This window comes from Maylandia zebra, linkage group LG23 (assembly GCF_041146795.1).
Source record: "Maylandia zebra isolate NMK-2024a linkage group LG23, Mzebra_GT3a, whole genome shotgun sequence".
NCBI lineage: Eukaryota > Metazoa > Chordata > Actinopteri > Cichliformes > Cichlidae > Maylandia > Maylandia zebra.
The window spans coordinates 11,992,247-12,012,285 of NC_135188.1; the positions used below are offsets into that span (position 1 = coordinate 11,992,247).

A 20,039-nucleotide genomic window follows, 5' to 3' on the forward strand; every position below is an offset into this window, starting at 1 on the left:
TGAAGCTGGAGGAAGAACTGCGCAGCTGCACTCCGTGAGAGAGGATCCCTCCTCTGACTGCAACCCTCACGCCCCGCCCCCCACAGACACACACACACTTGCACACTTTCCCTGCTGCCATCGTTCCGATGCAGAGAGATGCTTCAGGTGAGGCGGTGACAACTGTCAGGTTTGAAAATCTCACCTTTCCTGACATCACCACGCCTATTACAATATGTCATTTCCTGTCAGTGTTAGGCGAGGCTTTATCCTCACCAGTTAGTGATGGAAGTTAAAGTCATGTGATACTAAATGATTTTAAAAAAGAAATATTCTTATGTAAAGAAACGAAACCAGTCATCAGTCCAAGTATCGAGCTCCCTGTTCTCTCACAGCATATTTTTTAACACAACCCCACTGAATGCAAAAGCTGTGTTGTTTGTTTTGTTTTTACACCTGTAAAACAACTTATTTTAAGTTATTACAGTTTATTAGCTCTAATGCAGGAGAACAGGTAATACTGTATTTTGTGTTTTTAATAATATTTGGGCTGCAGTCTTTCACCACATGGATGTAATGCTCTCACCTCTGAGTGAATCTGATCCTGAAGAGTGGGAGGCATACAGTTGTAAACTCGCCTAATCCAGATGTTATTTCACAAAACACATTTTAAAACATCTGCACCAAAGATATTTTTACCGATGTAAAAATGGATTTAAAACATCGCCCCTGCATTCACACAGAATTGGCACTAATGAGATGACGGGAAGAACAATGCAGAATAAAAAGTGCATCACGTGTTCTTCCAAACACAAGAGGAAAAACTGTGAAAGCTCATCTGCAGGTGAGGCTCTGCTTAAGTTTTTACACAGAAAATGGAGCGCTGCTCAGGTCGATGTCCTCAAGATCACAGCATCAGCATCAGAGGGTCCAGAGAGTGATTAGAAATATTAAGAATAAAAAATGACACTCGCCCACAGATATCCACCCAAAGCAGAAACGAGTAATGGACAGTCAGAGACAGAGGAGGAGCCAAAACACTCTGTTTCATTAAGAGCTTACACACAGTTAGCCCAGACACTCTCAGATACTGTCAGTTACTCACAAATACTCACGGATACTCTCAGAAACTTAAAGACACTTAAAGATGCTGTCAGATACTCACACATACTCACAAATACTCACGGATACTCTTAGAAACTTACAGATGCTGTCAGATACTCACAAATACTGTCAGAAACATATGGATACTCTCAGGTACAAATGCTCACAAATACTCTCAGTTATATGTTATATTATATTGTATTATATTATACTATGTTACATTATATTATGTTATAATACGTTACATTATGTTATATTATTTTATGTTATGTTGTGTTATGTTATGCTACATATACTCTATACATATACTTCTATAACTAGCATCGGTTAAACTTTTTCATGATCCCCCTTTTTCAGGTAACCCAGCAGTAAACCGTTCTTCTAACAGGCGTGACCGTGAGTTGCGTGTTGTGTCTCTGTGAGGTCTCAGGTGTGGGTCAGGTCTTCCTCTCCGCTGCTCGTTTATGCACTGCAGCAAAGGCTGCTCTGCGGATCGAGTAGGCTGTTTGACGGCGCGTGCGTGATGATGATGATGCGCGTGACGCCACGGGCAGAGGCAGATCAGCGGAGCGGCAGACGGGACCCGGGCTGAGGCAGCAGCAGCATCCGCAGCAGCAGTGGCGCCACAAAGCGACTCTCCGCGGCTCTCTCCGGGATCTGGCATGCTTCGGCTCGGCGGCAGGATGTGCGCGCTCTCGGCCCTGCTCTCCGTGCTCCTCGCTGGACTTGCTGCAGCGTCCTCCGATCTGTTTGACGACCAGCTGGGCGACATCAATTACTGCAAGAAGCAGTGCGCGCTCACCATCAGAAACAAAAGCCCCGCTAAAGTAAGTTGTCCCCGGCAGGCTCCATCCCGCTGCGGCGCGCAGCGCAGACTAACGGGGGAGCCAGAGCTCACGATAACCCGCAGTGAACGTGTTTAGGTCCGCGCGAGGGCCTCAGGGACGCTTCGGCGCACTTAGGCCGAAAATGGATGCAGCTGATTTCTGTGTGCATCTTAAAGGCCAGTCGAGACGTGAACTGCGTCAGTGACCCACTCGGATCCGCTGTTTGTAGACAGGTTTACGCAGACAAGGCCAGACGGAGGGCGGCAGGCTGAGACCGTGAGGTTTGTGAGTTTCCGTGGATTACAGATTTTATATCTCGGGTGTTTGTCTCCCCCCTCCCCCCCTTCTCCTCCTCTGCTGCCTTCAGGTGTGGTTCAGACACCCTGCAGGGCGGCAAAGGGTAGAGCTGCAAACACCCGGTTTGAAATCTGCGATCCAAAGCTCTGCGTCCATCATTCACCTTCGCGCTTTGGGATAAACAGCCTTTCCCCTCCCTCCGAATCAGCGCGGAAACGCAGTAAAGATGATGAAAAGCTCAAGGCTGTAATAAACTGGCCAAAAACCTTTTTTGTCTCGTCTATTCCCAGCGAGGCCACCAGAGGACGCTGTTTCTTTATTTGCATCAAAAGTGTGGTGAGAGGAGGATGCAGCAATGTGCATCCTCCTCTCACCACATCAGTATCCTGCAAAATTTTCATGGAGCTCGCTTATTACCATCAGCTTTCTCTGGCAGCATCTAAACGCGTCTTATAAACTGTTTATGTCAGGCCATAATATTACAGCTGCACCGTGTCATTACGAATGCCATGACCCATCTATGTCACAGCTCCTAACAAGGTTATCTGGAGTTTATCCAAGACTATAGGAGACATCTCTAATTTTGAACCCCCCCTTCTGTCTGTTTGACTGCTAGGACTCCATAATGAACGCCTGTCACCGTGGCTGTCGCCTCTACTCCATCTGCCAGTTTGTCAATGGCAATGCTGGCTTTAATACCAGCAGGGAGGAGTGTCAGGGAGGTGAGTCAGTGTGTCAAGCTGTCCATTGGGCTGTTAGCTTGACTATCTATCTATCTATCTATCTATCTATCTATCTATCTATCTATCTATCTATTTATCTATCTATCTATCTATCTATCTATCTATCTATCTATCTATCTATCTATCTATCTATCTATCTATCTATCTATCTATTTATCTATCTATTTATCTATCTATTTATCTATCTATTTATCTATCTATCTATCTATCTATCTATCTATCTATCTATCTATCTATCTATCTATCTATCTATCCATACGAAGCACAATGGCTCTTTTATCTCGAATTTGGTGTTTTTGTAGTCGTTGGAAAAGACAGGACTGGATTTGAAAATAAAATCTGGAGAGCAACATCAAAGCTCTGGTAAACACTGCGGTGTTTCCTGAAAGCTGGCAGGCTCGTTTTTGTCAGGGTGGGGGGTTTCAGGCTGTTCTCCCTGTTTGAACTGCGGTATTGAAAATCAATGATGTGATTTGCTGTCCAGACAGCAGATACCCCGGTTCCTCCTGCTTCAGTAACAGCATTGTGGAGCAAGTCGTCTCGGTTGTGTCCGTTCTTTCTGCCCTCACCTGTTTTATTTCTTCTCTGCTGACTTCCCTTTTGTGCTCATTCTTTCTTTTCTCGCTCCTTCATCTGCGCTGTCAACCTGCTTTTGCTCTTTTCCTTTTTTATATATTCTGTCATACTTCACTACTGCGCCCTCTCTCTCTCTCTCTACAGCATGCCAGGAGGCATATATTAAGCTGCTGGAGCAGGAGGCCTGCAGCACCGGCTGTGCCAGCCAGCCTTCCGAACCCGAGATCAAGAGAAGGAAGGTGAGAAAGAGCACTTTGTGCTCAAAGGGTGCACCCAGACACACACAACTTATAGGTGTCGGTTTAAACTTGGCACAAGTGTGTACACAGGAGACCACCCTCACTGCCATCCTGCTCTTTCTCCTGCAGCTGAAGGCCATGACTCTCCGCCCAAAGCCGCCCTCTGTGATGGAGGCCGTGTCCAGCTGGTGCAATGACATTGTCAGCTCCGCCCAGAGTTTCATTTCCTCCACCTGGACCTTCTACCTGCAGGCTGACGACGGCAAGGTTGTGGTTTTCCAGGTAGGACCAGCTGGCACTGGGAGACAGGGAACACCATAGAGCAGGGATGTCAAACTCATTTTACACTGTGGGCCACATACAGCTTTGATATGTTAGCCGAACCAGTGAAACTCCAATTTCTGTCAGTGTAAACAAGTTTAACTCCACAGTGAGATACCTTAATGTAAGACAGAGAAGCAATTTCATCAGAAATGCTGACGACTCTTAGGGCTTAAACTGTAAAGACGTAAATGTGTTTAATATGTAATTTAATTACCTCGGTGCATTGTGAGTGGCCACAGGGGGAGCTCTTCATCAGCAGGAGAAGCTGTAAACTTGTGAAAACACCAAAATTTATGTCCTTCACATAAATTCACAAAGCCAACCAATTAGGCCAGATTGATGTCTTCTCTGGGTCGATTCAGGCCCCCGGACCTAATGTTGGACACCCCTTCCATAAGCTGTATATAAAAGAATGATGTAAGGAGATAACTGCGGGTTGGATCTGACTGCAGTAGCAATGCAGGAAAATGTTCACTGAGGTCATTGATCCCACGGCAGCCACACGCGTCATCACTGGCTGGCTGTTAGGAACGTTTGTTTTACTTTTCAGTTATGCCCTGAATGTGTCACCTGTAAATAAAAACAGCAGTGTGAGCATTTACGCCGCTTTTCTTACCCCGCATTCAAAATTAAGACAAACCACCAAAAAGATGGAATCCTGTTTTTTGCTTCGGTCAGATCTTCAGTCTGTTCTACAAATTTCCCACCACGTGACTGGAAAGACAGAATATTTTAATTTGCATGTACACAGTATCTGCACAGTATATTCAGGATATATTCGTTCATGCAGGGTCTGTTGCCTACCGGTGTTGGAAAAATATAAAATGACTACTTACTGCGATTTTACGCCTCATATGTTTTTAATTGGAGGTTAAGGCAAGCCAGCGAGCCCTTATAGATTACTGGATGAGCTCATCTCTGCTTCCTTCCCGTTAGAACTGTGAAATGTATCCTCTGGTATACACTGTGTACAGCCTGGGCCACAGCTCATTTTAGAGTCAGTGCATCTGTGAAGGTTGAGTGAACAAGGGCACACAGCGGGGTGGAGGAAAGGTGGCTGAATTCAGAGAGCTGGGTGGGTTTTTTTTCCCCATCACTGCACTTTAATTGTTTATAAATTTCCTTTTAAATGATGTCACTTCCCCTCGCTGCCATGCATATTTGATGACCAGCTGTTGAGCTCACCTCACGATGGAAACTCACTGCAAGATTAAACAGAACAGACTACGCCGAAGAACAGTGAAAAAGTGAAAGTGCTTCTTCCGCTGTGGTGCTGATGCAGACTTTTCTGCATTGACAGCTGAGGTCATGTGTGTCTGGTGACCTTGGCTGACTTGGAAAAAACCTCTCCATTATCCATCGCCGTGCGTCTTTAGATGCAGAGTGGAAAAAAGATTCAGCATTTGTCGCGTTTTCTGTTTTTGAAAAGAGTAAATTCAGATGTTAGTGTATCTTTTTTTGTTAAAGCCAACACAGTAAACCACCTCTACATTAAAGCTAAAATAAGATTGGGTCTGTTTAACCACCGACTGCCCAGACAGATCCTCCAAAATCAAAAACCATCTCTCCCAAGTGTTTTCCCGTTTGTATAAGTGACTTCAATGGCAGTTAAAGCTACATAATTAAAGGCTTCTGTGGGAAATGATAGTATTTATGCACTCTAACGCATACACAAAGGCTTCTGTGTAACACAGAGCTGTCTGTTATGCTGAAATTCATTATTAGGTATAAAAATGTGTGTCTACGCTGGGCTGTAATTCTCAACCTCATATATGGCGATGGAGCAAGCGCAGAATATGAAATTACCGACATTTCTTTTGGACTCGGTGATGGATGTTTGCTCTTTATGGCAGCGACACGCAGACTGGAGCAGCAGGGGGAAACCAGCAGGCTCCGAGAGGCAGTGAGAAAACTATCAGGCCTGTGTTTAGTGGGCAGCTGGCGAACCGCCACCAACTCGACAGATTGACTCCCCGAGTGTTGAAACAACAGAAAAAGTCGGGCTAAGGATCGGGACAGCAGAGAGGAGGGGGGAATAAACCACTGTTGCCTGAAATAAAAATGACATGGCTGTCCATTACAGGCTGACTGTATACAGAGAGCTTTGCCTGACACCATGCTGCGAGGATAATAATATGAGCAAGCATCATAAAAACAAGCAGGCGGCTCACAGGAACCAGACAGTATACGATTCTTAGTTATTCCTACTGAAGGGAAAAACAAACTTGTAATTTTAAAGAAAGACTTGCAAAGCAGACCTCTTTATCCCTTCTCAACACCACCTTGTTGTTTTGACAGTTCAGCCCTCGATGAGGTGGCGGGAGAAGAGCGTTTGAAACAAAATGGATCGATTAAGCGCCTCTTCCAGCTGAGCCGTGGTTTTTGTTAACAAACAAATTGAACTCTGTGTGCGGTGAATAAATACTGACATAAACACGGACACAAGCGACACGTGTGCTGGATGCAGAGCTGCTGCAGGGAGCAAGGGTGTGGATGACAATCACAGTTTAACTTGGATCCCTTCTTGATGTTGATTGATCAGGACTGTGAGATGGAATGGGGGAGGTGTACATGTTTTTTTCCTTCAAAAGGGTAGCACAATAGTCCCCCCCGTATGCATATGTTAGTGCATGTTTCCTGCATAGGCACGGTGAAATACTCTTGGCCACAGAACAGGAAGGCTCGAAATCTGAGGTACACCCTGGACAGGGGACGATAAACATCCACACACGCTCTCAGATCCACAGCTACGACCAGTTTATCTGACAAACACGTCGTGGAGGACACCCCCACAAGCGAAGCGAGAACATGCGCGGAAGAGGGAGTGTTTGCCCGGGGCACCAAACAGGCTAGGACCGCCACTGAAAATGAGTGAGAATAAACTCAGTTTCCAGAGTGACTTGCAGCGCGTCAGCAGTCCTTTGCTGCTCTGGTCATGTGACTGAAATCACTCACTAAGTTAGCAGATCACTCATTTCCAAAACAAAGTAAAGAATAAAGTGAAAATGATCCTCGATTATAGTGTCCGACACAGCAAGAGGTTTCAGATCCCGTCGAGTGTCCGAATGGATGAATAATGGGGAAGAAGACACTCCACGGGGATGTGTTGTGCTGTTAGTAGGCCTGTGAGAGTGTGCTGTTGCTGAGGCCAGCAATAGTATCGTTACAACTGACTACAGCCGCTGTTTAGAGTGGAGGGAGGGTCAGCAGTAGGGAGGCAAAATCCTCTTTTAATGAGTTCTCCAGGGGAACCGAAAACATCGCGCACGTAATGAAACACACAACAGTGCAAATGGCAACAGCAGGCTCTATGTGGGTTTAAAAAGATGTTTTTCAGAGATGGTGTCCCACTAAAAGGAGCTTTAGTGAACTTATTTCAGTGTCTGAGAGAAAAGGAAACTGAGCATGCTTGAAAAAACGAATTCTAATGACGGCGTTGGTTTCACACGACGTTAAATGCTGAAGTACGAATAAATGAACTTTTACTGAACAGAGGAGAAAGATTCAGAGTCCGGAAAGACTCTGTCGTTATACTGAGAAACTCACGGGGAGCGTTTGTAGACTGTACCCTCACAGACGGCTCTTAAAGGGCTGAAATGTCCTTGAATACAAGTTTGAATCATCCTTCCAGCTCCAGGGCTGTCTGTGGGTAAGAATCTCAAATCTTTGTATGAAGGAGAGAAAAGAGAAGCAGGTGTTTTGTGTCCAAAGTCAGAATTTCCGCAAAGATTAACTGAATGTTAAAGGTTTTCACTATAATCGTGACCTTAAGGTGACGTAGGATCACCTGGATGCCTTCTGTGGGGTTTCTATGTGTTTGCTCTGACTTTTCTCATCGCTTAGGAGCTCCTCTGATGCTGTTTTCCTCTCCTCAGAGCCAGCCAGAGATGGAGTACTCTCTGCCCGAGCTGCAGGCTCCTCGATCCAGCGTGGCAGACAAACCCTGGCCTCAGGTCCACTCTCACACCCAGAGGCCCCACGGTTAGACCAAAATGCTCCGCACATCCATGCTTCTGCAATATCCCACCATTTGTTGTTTCAGCTAGAACTGATGTCCACTTTTTTAACTGTGTGTCAGGTGCGAGGGGACACGGGGAGAAGGGAACTCCCAAAGCTGCAGCGAAAGGGAAACACGCCGTCCAGCACCCGGAGGACCTCGCATCTGAGCACGACTTCCTCGGCTGCATGTCCAGGTGACACTGTGGAAAATCACCAATTAAATGATTTAAGCAGGGCGTTTATCATAAATTTAAATTGCTTTTACACAAGCGTTCCTTGGAGCCTGCATGAAAATGAACCTAAAGACACTTGAAACCTGTTTGATGAAGCTAATCTAGCACAGCTAACAGAGCTGCAGTATCGCGCAGTGTTTGGCAGTGGACACATTTAACTCCCCGACCTTACACTGACGTCCTAACTGACAAAGACAGCTGAACAGATGAAGTTCATCCTGTTTGCAAAACTCATAAAACGCCATTTAAAACCACAGAGAATCAAATAAAGTGATTCTTTCACTAAACGAGTTTCAACATGCAGAAAAATACCTCTCTGATTCTTTGACTTTGAACTTTAATTGCATTAACGAGATGCTATTTAAGTCTATGCAACATCTGCGGCGCATTTATGTATAATTTGGCGATCTTCTCGGTCTTTCTGGCCCACCTCATTCTAACGCCCTCCCCTGCTCCCCCGCTTCCTTCTGCAGACGTTCTGGCCTTCCACGGTGGATTTTAGCTGCTTGTCTCTTCCTGTCTATCATGGTCATGCTGTGGCTCAGCTGTGCCAGCCTCGTTACCGCACCGGAGCAGCACATCAAGACACAGGTACACATTTGGAAAAGAAATGAATCAACATTAAATCTTGAATTCTGCTCTGCCTGGGTGGGCAGTGCACCTGTGTTTTCTAATCTCGGAGCTCCTTAAGGACACCTTTAAAGTAACACAAACCAAACAACAGCCCACTTCTGTCTGAGTCTGGATTTCATTCCAGGAAGGCGGCATAAACATTGCTTTGATATCTGATTCTTATCAGCATTTCCCATCCACAGCAGCTAGCATGTCTTCTCCCGGTCTTCCCTTTCTGCTCATCCAATCCATTAGTCGTTAGTGAGGCGCACTTCATCTGCAGCCTGTCACAGCCTTAAAACATGCTACCAGGCTGGATCATCACAAGCATGTTTTGTGCACTCCGGTGTCTCACTTTGCTTTGTTACTGAACATATCTCAGCCACACATACAAGTTTTATTTGATTTATTTATCTGTTGATAGTTTACACAAGTTGTAATTATGAGTAAATAAAAGCTGCTGTGTATGCAAACATGCTGTGAATGCACTGGAGGACGTACGTCGTGACGAGTTCTTCAGTCTTCTCAGAAAGCTTTAAAGAAAAGGGAATGTTTCAAACATTAGATAATCGCAGCATTACCAACTTAGACTTTGAAGAATTTTTTATATATTTGACTCTGATAAACTGGGAATACACAGATGTGTGTTTGTCAGGTCTCACATTTTTGTCCTGGATCCTCAAAACGCCTGCGGTAAAAATCCATGAAAAACAAAGCAAAACAGGATACAGGTAGAAATCTCCTCTTTCCATCGCTGAAGCTGTCGGCTACTGTCAAACCTCAGACGTGTGCCTTCTCTTCCCTTTAGAAAAAGGAGCTTTTAAATCACAGCAGTACACAAACGCTTTCCTAGAACTGTCAGTTTATCCACGCCATATGGTATTATGTGCCTTTAAAAAAAAAAAAAAAAATTCTTTGTATCTTTTTAGCTGAGTATCAACGGAGATAAAGAGTTTCTGGAAAACGCCCACAAGGTCAACCCGTACCACCTGAGTCCCGTCATCGCCGTCACCGTAAAGCAATCGGAGGAGAGCCAGGAAGCTGGGCCGCTGCCGGTGAAGGTCGACTTGAACAAAACGTGCGTTTAGGATGGAGAGCGGCTGTCTCGCTTCAGCGGGTGACTAAACTCTGAGGCTCGTCGGAGAAGAGGGGTGGGGTGAAAGAAACACATTACGATGCTTACTCCATCAGCAGAATTTTAAAGAAACATATTCTTAAGAGCATGGCACCCTCCATCTTTTAAAGTGATCTCACACAAACATCTAGCTCGTGTCAGTCAGTTGGGTTTTTTTCTGTGTCAGCTCCACCTGTCATGCATTTCATTACTTTGTACAATCCAGGTTTCGTCAAGCGAGGTCGTTCCCTAATGGTTAGCCCGCTCATTGCTTATTGATGAGTCTCGTCTCCGAGCCACGCGCGAGACAAGCAGAGAGGACAGACCGCAGCCGAGAGCGCTCGTGTCATTCGTCAAGTGTGGACAAGAAGACAAACGCGGAGCTTCATCTTAGATTCAATTTCCCTCGTTCTCAGAGAGTTTGGATTAATTAGTGGCTTGCTCACAGCAAAGAGGGAGAAACAGCTCTGAGAGGAAAGGAAGATGAATGAAAGGTGAGCGAAACACTCTGAGAGTAATCCCTCGCAGTTTATGATCCGTTTACTCAGTCAGCACCGTGATCTGTGCAGAAATGGCCTCGGAATTGAGATTCGCGTCTCGGCAGCGTGAAACGGTTCTCAGGTGAGTGACCCTCGCCGGGTTCAGAGGTACAAAAACAGCACGTCGGCGTCTCTCGTCGCCTCAGTCCCGTGTGTTTTCTGGATCTTTGTCTTTTCACACAGCTCGAATTAAATCTTAAACCGGACGCCGTCTTTAAAAATGAGCAAAAATCGACCTTAATTTATTTTCTCCTCGTTATATTCCGAGTCATCAAAGTGAGTTACCCGTTAGTGTTTTTGCAGTACCATGTACAGTTCAGTCATCATGCAAATGTAATTAGTCTGTATGTAAACTACTGTAACATCAGCTAGAGAGAGACACACACACAAAGACAGATCACACCTGTTGCTATATTATTAATAATGCTATTGTTATTATTATGATGATAATTATTCTGTTATTGCTCTTCTATCACTTCAAGACTTCATAGCTGTTATATGTGCTTTCTAATAGCTGACTATTTTGTATGTCCTAGGAGCACATACTGATGGATTCCCTCTGTAACAGTGTGTAATGCAAAGCTTTTAACACAGACCTTTGTTATTGAGCACAGTCGCAGTCTTAGAAAAGATTTTCTGTTTTCCTCTCAGTGCTTTAGATGTCCTGTAGCGCTCTCTTTTAATCCAGGCTATGTAGACAAAAAAGCGTGCATGCAAGTGATTCTTTGATAGTTTATCTTAACCGCTCGCCACTACGGCACAACTCTACTGTAGACTTGTGATTTTTTTGTGTTCATATTACTGTAAACCTTGAATAGAATGCGTAATAACGAATGACAATATCCTCATGATATACAGGAAGGACTCTTAATAATAATTTTTTAAAAAGCCATCCGATCGATATCTGTGCCGGAGGTATGCCGCAAGGAACGTGAAGATGGATTTCAAACTGTATTGTTTCCTTTTTACTGGTCTGTTAATTTTCAATGAAACGATACAACATGATGAAATAAAGTGTTTTCATGGTAAGCGTGATTTTTTTCATTCCTATAGAAAACCTCAGACAAAGCGCGCACTCGTGCGTGCTTGTGTCAGCGTGTGTGTGAAGCTCGTAAAGACAGAAATAATATCAGGCTTAACGGTAGCATGGAGAGCAGAAGATTAATGGCAAATGGTCCGGTACTTATATAACGCTACACTGAAATCACATTCATACAGTGCTTTATTCTAAGCCTTTAAGCACTTTCTAACCGTGACGCCGCACACGCAGTCCAGTGGGTGCTCTGGGGACCATTAGGGCTTCAACGTGCAGACTGGAGGAGCCGGGGATCGAACCACCAACCGTCCAACCTCCTCTAACTTCCGAGCCACAGCCGGACACACTACACAGATTATTTCAGAAGCACCCAAACAGTAAATGAACACATGAACGTCACTCACATGTGTCGCTGCTGAACATGTCCCCCAGCCTGAACAGAGCGGGTCCCATGGTGCGGGCGAAAAGGTCATCAGGCTGAAATGTTGTTATTCACTTTTATACGGCCAAGACAGGCAGCCCACCTGAATTCATTATTCAGTCACACTAATAACATTTTTAAATAAGCTTTAAAATGCTTAAAGCTTATTTAGCTTATAAGCTAAATTAATCTAGTAAATAATTTGTTTTCAGTTTCCAACAAACAGGAAAATTAATTGACTAATCATTTTGCTATTTTGTCATTAGTTTGTTTAATATCAAATAATTATTTTTGAAATGTATATATTTTTAATAGTGTATAATATCATAAGAGTCGATAACAACTATGTTAAATTATGACTTTTAACTTTTCGTGTATTATTTATTTTTATGTTAGAGTTGTTTTATAATATATATTTTTACTGATCAGTGAGCCCATTCTCAGCCCCAGTGTGTAAAAACCACACTCACCATACAGCAGTCATTATTTCCACCTGCCTAATATTGCTGCCTCCACTAGTCTCCAGCTGTGGTGCTGTGGTGTCAGCTGTGAGGTGAAGCCTCCGTGGATCCAACTTGTTTGTCCAGCACATCCCACAGATGCTCGACTGGACTGAATGTGAAGGATGTCAACACCTCAAAGTCGATTTTGTGCTCCTCAATCAATCCGGAACCATTTTTGCTTTCAGTGCATTATCCTGCCAAAAGAGACCACAGCCATCGGGGAGCACCGTTTCCATGAAAGTTTGAGCGATAGCAGCTCATCTACCAGGTAGGACCACCCGGGCCGGCCTTCGCTCCAGTGAGCCTTGGCCGCCCATGACCCTGTCTCTGGGTCGCCGCTGTTCTTTCCTTGGACCTTTTAATAGACACTGACCGCTGCAGACCGAGAACACCCCACAAGACACCATACTGTCAAACGCACTCACACTCGCCTATTTTCCCTGCTTCGAACATCAGCTCTGAAGACAAAATGTTCACTTGCTCCCTGATGTGCCCCGCCCACTCACAGATGAAGAGATAATCCATGTTATCCACTTTACCCGTCACCGGTCGTAATGTTATTCTGCTAATAAAAGTGACAACAATGAACCAGGACACCCCACCTGGCTCATACTCACTCACACAACTTCTCTTAAATAAACATTCATTTCAGCTCTATAATAGCCTTCGAAACGATGTTTACACCATTAACCTTTTTATTAATCATCTGCAACACTTTATGAAAATATGTTGCAATTTTAAGCCACCAGACACTGTTCATTCATAGTTTTTATAATCAGTCATTTCCTTATTTGCTGTTAAAGAATACAAAGTTGGACTACTTTATTAATTATTGTCATTGTAAAGCATCCTATGTAGATAGATAGATAGATAGATAGATAGATAGATAGATAGATAGATAGATAGATAGATAGATAGATAGATAGATAGATAGATAGATAGATAGATAGATAGATAGATAGATAGATAGATAGATAGATAGATAGATAGAATTTCCACTGACAGGCTCTCTTCATTGTGTAATAACTATTTCAGTCCACTTGGTGGCAGCAGAGGTTTGGTGGGAGGGTGATTATAGGACTTTCTGCTATTTTTAAAATCCTGAATCCTGCTCAAGCTCATTCATCTAAACGTGAGTGGGATTATTTTTAAGATTCTTAATGCTACAGAGAAAAGAGGTTGTATTTAGTTCTTTTCACATCAGACACTCTTCCTTAGAGAATACTCCTGTATGTGAAGACAACTCTATATAACTGTGCCATTACGAGAGGACTCCCAGGGGTAACCGAGTATTTCAAAATAAAGCTACTGGGACAAAGTGCTGAGAGAAGAAAGGATGCATCTACCTGCATTCACCTGCAGGAGACAAACACATGCAATGAAGTTCTTCAGCTCAGTCAGAAGAGAAGAGAAGAGAAGAGAAGAGAAGAGGACATTTTCTTATGTGTCTCTGTCACAGCATCAAAAACAGACGAGATACATTGAATTCATAATCAAACACCACAAAACAAGGGCAACACAACAGAGCTTCCAGTGCATGTGTCCAATTAGCATAACATGCTGGATGGCTGTGTGAAAGACAGACAGACGGAAGGAAATATCAAAACATGCCTCAGCTGTGACACATAATCAAAGGGAAGAAGCTTCTCTACACGAGGGTGTGATATTACACCACCCAGTGATGTTTTGGCAGGATACAGTTTGAAGTGGGTGGTGGTGCTGCTGTCACTGGTCACCATGCATGGTGTGTCTGTGAAGGCAGCGCTCTCTATTAACACTGCCGTGCTTGTGTGTGCCAACAAGTGACGACAGGTAAAACAGGCCCGTAAGTGAAGGGAATCAGAGTGAGTTAAGATGAAGACAAAGGCAGGGGCCGGGAAGGTGAGGATGGAATATTCTGGGAGTATTCTTTTGTTTTGTCATATGAGCTCAACTCCTCAAGGTGCAAGGTGCAAATCTGTGTCTTTAACTTCACACTCAGCCATCCAGGAGACGGATTAAAGCTCAGATCTGTCGGCCATACATTCAGACACTTTAGGTAAAGAGAGAAAAATTGCCTGCTGTAGCACCACTCCAGGAACTTGACCGAGCTGGCCTTCGCTCTGTGTGCACTGAATGATTTGGCAGCGGTGGGATCTCACTGATAACAAACTGGAGAGAGTGGGGGAGAGAGGTTTTCTGTGAGTGAGACTATCAGGTCTGGTTAAAAATACATTTTTTATTTATTTTTCTGTCTGTTGACGAAAAATAAAGTAACGGATTGTTCTTTTCACACAGACGCGCTGACTCATTTAATGCAAATGGGCACTGCTGTCTCACTCTCGCTCTGCACGCCACAATCAGGCCTTCCGTGTGGACGCAGGGAAAGATAAACTGAGACCTTATGGTCCTTGCTGCCTCGGGCTCGGACAACACACGTCGCACGAGCTGACATTTATGACCTGACGAGAGCTCTGTCTGTACTTTGAACACAGCGTGTGGACGACCATTTAGTAACTGAGGGTCTCGGCGCTGCTTCCCTGCAGCATCAGGGACCAGGAGGTATTTGGCTCAAAGCACATGGATGTCATTGAATTTGAATTTGAATTTGAATTTCATACATCAAGGCTGAGGTCAAGGAAACTGAATCTGCTCTCTCTATACGATGATCTGAGCGCAGCTTCAGAGCTGCCTCTTTGCTCTCACAGATGCTTCTGGTGGAGTCGGTCAATGAAAAAAAAAGGCTTAATGTAAATGTAATTTGTTATTTGTGTGTGTGCAAGTCTTCCGCTTTGCCCCACAGCACAACAAAGAGAACAGCAACTGTGAATCCAAAGCTCCAAATTATTCTCTGTTTCCTCTCTGATCACCAAGTCATTGTCATCAGCGTGTCATTCAGCCTTGGGGCGCATCTGAGACCCCGACAGTCAGGTGTCCCTCAGCTAAGCGCCCTTAGGGGGCGCTATGGAACCAGGTTTGAGCGCTGGTGGCCCCATTATTACAATTTAATGGTTTATGTGAGTGAAGAGGTAATGTTCCTCTCTCGCTCTCCCTCCCAGCAGAAAGCTGTGTGCTGCTCTTATCTGGCCAGACCTGCTGCAGGAACCAACCTGCAGTGCATTAAACAAGCCACCACACACACACACACACACACAAACACACACAAACACGGGGTCTACACAGAGCCGCGTGTGTGTGAGAGACTGTGAAAATGAACAGAATAATGAGAGAGGAGCGACAGCCAGAGACAGTTAAGGGAAGGAGAAGGAGAGTTCATCAGGGGGATTGATTGGATGCTCCATTGTCGTGTATATTTGTGAATAATTTATCTCAAATATTACACTCAGAGAAAATGATGAACATGTAATGTGTTCACGCGCTCGCACGGAAGTGACCTGGAGATGAGAAGTTAAATAAAGCTGCGCTAATAGCGCGAGTAATGGTATTAATAGGCAAATGGGTGCAAATAGGCTTTTTAAAATATTAATATTATACATGACACAGCTGAAACTTACGCCTTTGCAGGTGGGTTTATTTGGCACCCACGCAAAAGGGTCCACGTTTTCCCCAGCCACGCAATATTCTGACTACTTGGGGGTGGACGCATTTTAAAATTAAAGTCTTGAATGGAGCTATGGTGTGTGTGTGTGTGTGTGTGTGTGTGTGTGTGTGTGTGTGTGTGTGTGTGTGTGTGTGTGTGTGTGTGTGTGATGAAACCTGTCAGCTCTGCAGCCGTCTGAGTCACACCAACTGTGTGTGACAAGTGTCAGGGTGGATGTGATTGTGTGTCAGATAAGCTCCGACATGCTGGAAACTTTTGTGTTTTTGTGGAGGGGGTGAAAAATCCCCCCCACACGCATACATACATACACACACACATCCACGCGGACTAACTTTATTTCACCACATCTGTCACAAAGCTCGCCTGCGCCTAAAACAAAGATTCAATCAGAGCTTTAACAGCGCGTCAGATCTGAATTCCGAGCACCCCCCACCCCCCGGTCGTTCACAGCCGAAGCAGCCGTGCACGTACACATGGGGAGACAGACATGTACATACAGCACGGATGCTACCCGGACTATTAAACTCCAAGCTGCCCGACACGCCACTCTCTCCAAACTAAGCGCGCAGGCATGAGAGGCGGTTTCAAGCTGCCCTCTCTGTGAATTGATTCTACTATGAGCCTGCCCGCACTCTGCTCTCAGCGGCAGGGGAGGGGGGGAAGCCGCGAAGAACGTTAGCCCCTGGCCGGGTTAAAACCTTGCGTGATCCTTAAAATATCACAACGCGTATTTTGACACGTGTCCGTGACATTTGTTTTTTCGCAAAAAGCACAAAAACAGCTTTTTAAAGAGTGAGCTGGACGAGTCTCTACGCGCGCGCCACCCCCGCGCTGCCAGATGGAATCGTCCACAATTTATTCCAGGGAAAGACTGACAGTTTTTTGGGTCATGAAGCAGCTGTTCAAGTCAGCGGCCTGTCCCCCCTCCGCTGGAATAAGAAATTAGATCATTTTAAAGTAAATAACTAAAGCCTCTGGCCGATAAGGTGGAATTATAGAATGGTGTGCAGGCTCAATTTAATGTAGAGAGAGAGCCCCCACCCCAAAACAGTTGAATCCAATAAATACGACCCCTCCCCTCCTCCATGAAATGATTTAACACATTGGTGCTAGAGTTACACCAACTTATTATCAACACAGGGGATGGATGGGGGCCCGTATCATAAGCAACTTACTGAAGAATTACATTTGCGGGGCAGTTCTGTGGGGCTCGGCTTTATAATAACTGCTGGTTTGAGGTAGAGGGAATGATGTGATGTAAATAATGACATGAAATTAATGTTTGGCGTTTGAATGAAATTTTAGGCTCCCGAAGGTCAAATTAGATCATGTTGAATGCAATCCTGATTAGTTTTGATTCCTAATTGTCAAAACTGATTGCCAGTGTCACTGATGATAATACCGTCTTAACGAGCTCCATTTGCCTCAATTATCACTCCACTTAGAGTTTGACAATAATGTAATGTATGGGAGAGATGCATTATAATAATTATGGTCTTTGTAGTTTACCTGAATATAGACTCGTGAAGTTGTTTTTGCTCCACTCTGCCTTTTTATATATATCTTTACGCACCATTAAAACATTTGCTGAACATAATGCCTGTTTGCCACCTTTAAGTCACTTATCGTTTTGACCTTTCAGAGCAGGTACGATGTAAGAGTTACCGTGTAATTAATTCTTCTCCCTTTAAAACAAATGCCATCTAACACCTTGATTCTATTAGTTGAACATATTCCAGGTTTTAAAGAGCTGTGCTGAGAGGCACTTGGTTAAGTAACATCCCAAGTATTGTGCCAACATAATTAAGTTTCATGAACCACATGCTGTATCAGATTAGCCCATAGATTCGTGTCATTTTGGTATGGAAGAAAGTATATTACGTGTAGCTCGTTATCAGTACAGAGGAGCTAATTCTTAATGCTGCCATCAAGTCTGCCATGCTGAAACGTCATTTAGGAACTATTTTGTTTGTAAAGAGAGGCCGAATGTGATTAATTGTACAGAAAACTAAATTTTCATCAGAATAAACTCCTCCTGGTGTGTATTACTTTGAAATTTGTGATTAAATTTCCTTCACTGTCCATCAGTACATCATTTCTTTATATGTAGGGTGGCATATAAAGGAGCCTGACTTCCTTGTGAATTTTTGAAGTGGTCTTTGAAACTCTTTAAAAATCTTTCTTTGGATACTGGCTGCTTTTCACTCATTTTCAGTCCCAACCTTGCCAACAATAACAGTTTGACAGACATAAAACTGTTATTCTCAAAGAGCTATTATCTGAAAACTTTGCGTATCTCAGGATGGTGTGCATTGTGTCCTTCAAAACAGGGATGAAATTGGGCAAGATGAGGACAGAAGAAGACGTACAAAACTATCTACAGCAGAATCTGAAAATCCTATTCATAAGAAATGGGAAAAATCCAGCAAAGACCCGAAAGAGGTCCTGATCTGGACTTCCAGCTGATCCATCTACTGTTCACTAAAGCCTGATCAGAAATGACTTTAGTTGAGGGGTGGCTGTCAAGAAGCCACGCTTATGGAAAGTTTTGTTCATAACATCATCAGTATGTACGAGGTCATGAGAGAGTTACAGCAGTGAGAGTCTAGAGTCATCTGTAAGACACGGTGTAGGTGCTGTCATGGTTTGGACTGCATTTCAGTCAGTGGTGTTGGAGATCTTATTAAAACTAATGGATTTATGAACACAGAAATCCCCCATCAGATTTTATCCACCATGGAGTACCACCTGAAGACCATCTGATTGGCAGCAGCTTCATTTTTCAGTATGACAATGATCCCAAACATACTGCCAGTGGAGTAAAATTATACCTGCATAGGAAAACACAATGGAACACCATCAGTCATGGATCTGCCTCCCCAGAGCCCGGACCTCAGCATTACTGAAGCAGTGTGGGAACATCCTGACAGAGAACAAAACAAAAGACAGAAACATCTAAAGATGAAGATTTCACTGTCCTTTAAAAAGCCTGGAGAGCTATTCCTGAATATCCTCACAGAGATGACAGAGAGCTGCTCAGAGCTCAGATGGAAGGATGAAGGTGGACACACGAAACATCGACTTTCAAACTTGGTAGAATTGTATAAACTTTGTTTTTACCTTATTTCCCATATATGTTTGCACACGTATTCATAAATCTTTACACTTATTTTCCATTTTCCTAGCAAAATGTAAAGAAATTAGGGGTGACTTAACACTTTTACACAGTATTCATACAAAACAACAATAACACTAAGGACACTAATTATACGGTCTTTATGTAATAAATGAACAGATCGTAATCTGACCATGTGACATGTCCATGTGACCAGATGTAAACTGCTTTCTGTTAAATATAAAACTCCAAAATCATGGACACAAGTTCTCACTTTGTGTATCCGGACCAAGGCTTGTAGAATAGTCTTTCATACAGTGTTACCCGAGTTTAATTGCCTAAAGATAAATATAAAGAAGTCTGAACGCTTTCAAAGAGATATTATATGAGATCTTCTTTTTTTAATCCATTTCTTTTATCAACTGATCCATTTCATCTTCTCTCGTCATCCACCTGATCCATTTGTCTCTCTATCTACACTTCTCCCTCCCTCCACAGACTTTCCATCTGTTGGCCTTCCTCCATCTCTTCTTCCACCCCCTCCCTTCTCCTGTCTGCCCAGAGTCACCAGTCATCCACCAGCATGCGTTCCTCCTCTGGTCATAATTGAGATCATATGTTGAAGCCAGCGCTGAAACCCAACACGGGACGTCCACATCAAATAAAACCTGCTGTCAGCAGCAGGGCCTGGCTCTGCCAAGCGGGGTGAAACCGTATCTGTGTCGGCCTCACCAACACACCGTAAAATGGGAGCCCAGAAGACCAACAGACATATAGACAGACGGACCACACCTCCCTGGGAGACATTCCTTTCTCCCTCCATCAAAACTACACTTT

General features: G+C 44.1%; 1 protein-coding gene across 1 annotated transcript; it reads left to right on the forward strand.

Annotated features, from left to right (window-relative positions):
* The first annotated feature begins 1,606 nt into the window (after positions 1-1,606).
* Positions 1,607-11,615, forward strand: tmem59l (transmembrane protein 59-like). The gene is made up of 8 exons (XM_014414244.3): positions 1,607-1,910; positions 2,824-2,929; positions 3,671-3,765; positions 3,895-4,047; positions 7,965-8,070; positions 8,168-8,282; positions 8,795-8,912; positions 9,863-11,615. The coding sequence occupies exons 1-8, from the start codon at positions 1,746-1,748 to the stop codon at positions 10,019-10,021; spliced, it is 1,017 nt and encodes a 338-aa protein (XP_014269730.1). The 5' UTR covers positions 1,607-1,745; the 3' UTR covers positions 10,022-11,615.
* Positions 11,616-20,039: the final 8,424 nt, after the last annotated feature.